Source organism: Ipomoea triloba, chromosome 7 (genome assembly GCF_003576645.1).
Source record: "Ipomoea triloba cultivar NCNSP0323 chromosome 7, ASM357664v1".
NCBI lineage: Eukaryota > Viridiplantae > Streptophyta > Magnoliopsida > Solanales > Convolvulaceae > Ipomoea > Ipomoea triloba.
The window spans coordinates 21,633,640-21,636,735 of NC_044922.1; the positions used below are offsets into that span (position 1 = coordinate 21,633,640).

At 43.8% G+C, this 3,096-nt stretch overlaps 1 protein-coding gene across 1 annotated transcript; it reads left to right on the forward strand.

The window, feature by feature from the left end:
• Nucleotides 1–388: 388 nt before the first annotated feature.
• Nucleotides 389–1,643, forward strand: LOC116024595 (50S ribosomal protein L4, chloroplastic). Its single transcript, XM_031265522.1, has 2 exons — nt 389–1,252; nt 1,335–1,643. Exons 1-2 carry the CDS (start codon nt 469–471, stop codon nt 1,370–1,372), a joined length of 822 nt encoding a protein of 273 aa, XP_031121382.1. The 5' UTR covers nt 389–468; the 3' UTR covers nt 1,373–1,643.
• Nucleotides 1,644–3,096: the final 1,453 nt, after the last annotated feature.

The window sequence follows — 3,096 nt, forward strand, 5'->3', positions numbered from 1 at the left end:
AAAAAAAAAAAAAAAAAAAAAAAAAAAAAAAAAAAAAAAAAAAAAAAAAAAAAAAAAGTCCATGGGCCAGCCCGCGGGGCTCGCCAACCCGCGTAGGCGGACTAAGGTTGTATGAATCCTAACCCGCGGGCCTAACGGACCGGCCCGCAAAAGCCCGCCAAAAATTAGTCCTGCGGTGGACGGGTCTAATAGGCCGAACCGACCCACTTTGACAGTACTAGTGTGGACCATGGTCCATGCAATAATTTGCCGGTATGTCTAGGAGATTTCTAAAATATGAAGGGTGGAAGTGTGAATATCTTAAAGTTTGGGGTGCCCGGGTCTAGTTTGGATCCAGTTTCCATTCGGACTATCCAAATTCACTGATTTGATCTGATCGTAGCGAAACGGATAGGCCTTTCGAAATTTTTGTAGATAACACTCTTTCCACTCTCCATCTCCATCTCCAAGCTCCAATTCTGAGAAACAATGGCGACTTCTTTCTCATTCTTCTCGTCTTCTACATTTCTCTCCACTCCTCTCCGCAAAGCTCCTTCTAAGCTCCTGTGTTTGAAACCCCCAAAGGCCAGAGTTGTCCGTGCAGAACAGGCCACACTCCCAATCCTCTCTTTCGACGGCGACAAAGTGGGGTCCACCACCCTTGACCTGAAGTCCGCCCCGCCCTACACCGCCCGCGCCGTCGTCCACCGCGGCCTCGTTACCGACCTCCGCAATAAGCGTCGAGGCACGGCCTCTACGCTCACACGCGCGGAGGTCCGCGGAGGCGGCAAGAAGCCTTACGCGCAGAAGAAAACGGGGCGGGCTCGGATGGGGTCTTTCCGTACTCCTCTCCGACCCGGAGGTGGGGTCGTGTTTGGGCCCAAGCCCCGGGACTGGTCGATTAAGATTAACAAGAAGGAGAAGAGGCTCGCCATCTCCACCGCCCTTGCCAGTGCTGCCGAGAATTGCATCGTCGTCGAGGAATTTAATGATAAATTCGAGAAACCTAAGACTAAGGAACTCATAGCCCTGATGAAGAGACTGGGTTTGGACCCGAAAGAGAAATGCATGTTCTTGATGACGGAGGCGTCGGATAATGTGATGCTTTCGGGCCGAAACCTTGGGAAGTTGAAGATGTTGACTCCTCGGACTTTGAATTTGTTCGACATTTTGGATTCCGAGAAGTTAGTATTTACCAAATCCGCCCTCGAGTTCTTGAATGAGAGGTATGGAAACGATGCCGACTGGGAGAACGATGAGGGAGATGAACAAGGTTAGTTCCTTGCCGTGCTGCTTTCTGTATTGTATATCAAAATTGTGATCTTTAGGGTTAAAGTTTTGATTTTTATTTGCAGGAGCTGAGGCTGATGAAAATGCCAATACTTCAGACTGAAATCTTTGTAGATCATTAATTAAGCCAAATGATATATTATTGAAGCTATTTCTGCTTACAGCTTACTTTGTTTAGCTATTTTGCTCTTATATTCTTTGGCTTTACCATGTTAATTGAACCCCCCGAGTGTATTTTTGGCTGTCCGTGTTCTTTGAAACTGATTCATAGATTTGCTTGTAAGAATTGCTGGATAGATCAATGCTATGGGATTCATTTATACTTCTTCACTCCTGTATAATGCTGAGCAGTAAATTTCTGTTGCGTGAAATACTAATATATTGCCCCCTCTATGACTCGACTGTCTTTCCATGCTTGCCTATGCATCTTTGCCTTTCTTTAATTTTATTTTGCTTCCTGGCTGAAATTTTGTGGTGCAGACTGCAGAAATGCAGGTTTTCCCATTGGCGGAATCTATCTGATTATAGAGTGAACAATTGAAGGTGAGCTTAAAAGATGAATCATATACCCAAGGAGGTATGCAAAGTTGAAAAGAAAGTGATACTTGTATCCTGAATTTCTCTTCAAGCTTCAGACTTCAAGAAGCTGGAACAAAGGATTTCAAACCAGGTTAAAAGAAATACCCTTTCCCGAATAGAGATTCACTTGGATTGACAACATTGATTCCATTCCACCTTTTGATTTAGACCTGGCAATCCTAACTGATATATTTGGAGCAACCCCTAACTATTGTGCTAATTGCTAAAAGAAGGGACCTGGTTCTCTCAACCAGTGAGATCCTCATATGGTAGTGTTTAATGGAAAGGCATTGGAATATTGGATTGCAACTTTTGGCCCTCCATGCCTCTCTTTGATTTACAAGAGCCCGCAACCGCTACCCGAAAGTCACCACAATTAAGTTGTCCATAGCTGATCGACTCAAACCAAGAAAGCTAATAGACAACTTTCACGGGGAGTTGAACTTGGAATCTTGTGGTTACCAAGCCAACTGTCCAACCAACTCACTCGGTTGGGGTTGCCCCCCTCCATACCTCTCTGATAGTACTTATTCTGATCAGTACTAGAACCTCCTATCACTTGAAGATGGTCTTGAGCCCCACTTTTGGCTTTGTTTGGCACATATTAAAGCTGAAAGTTAGCTAAAAACTTAAAGCTTGGCTTAATGATAGGAGTATTTTAAAATAAACTAGAAGTTGTTAAAATAATGTTCCCAAAATAGAGCCTTTGACTAGTCAATGATGCAGGACTGCTTCATAATATTCCTAGACAGTTTGTGCTGTCCCAAACTCCATAACTGCTTTTTGTTTTTTCTTTTGTTTAACAGTATATTAATTCTGTATGGAACTTTAGTGACCTGTAAAAGTAGATGGATTAAAAACTTAATGCATACAGGCATGCTCAAACATATCTCAACTCCTTTTTGGTGTTTAAAGGCTATCTTTCTTGTAAAATGGAGTATGAATTCCTTAGTTGGTAGCAGAAATTTACAGGTCCATCAATGTGTTGAAGTAATTTGGTGGCAGATAGATTTCTCCTTCAACTTCCTCCTCAAAATACATGTTGGTATCATTTTCAAAAACTCAACAGAAATTTGGTCCAAGCAGAGCGAGCATGGAGTGGGAGGACATTGTTGCAGTGAATGATAGCAAATCTTGGCAGGTTGGGTTGGTGCATGTGGGTGACATACTGACATCTAAATCCGCTGCTGCTGCTATGCTGTCGCGGGGGTGGGGGGGTGGGGGGGGGGGGGGGGGGGTTTAATATTC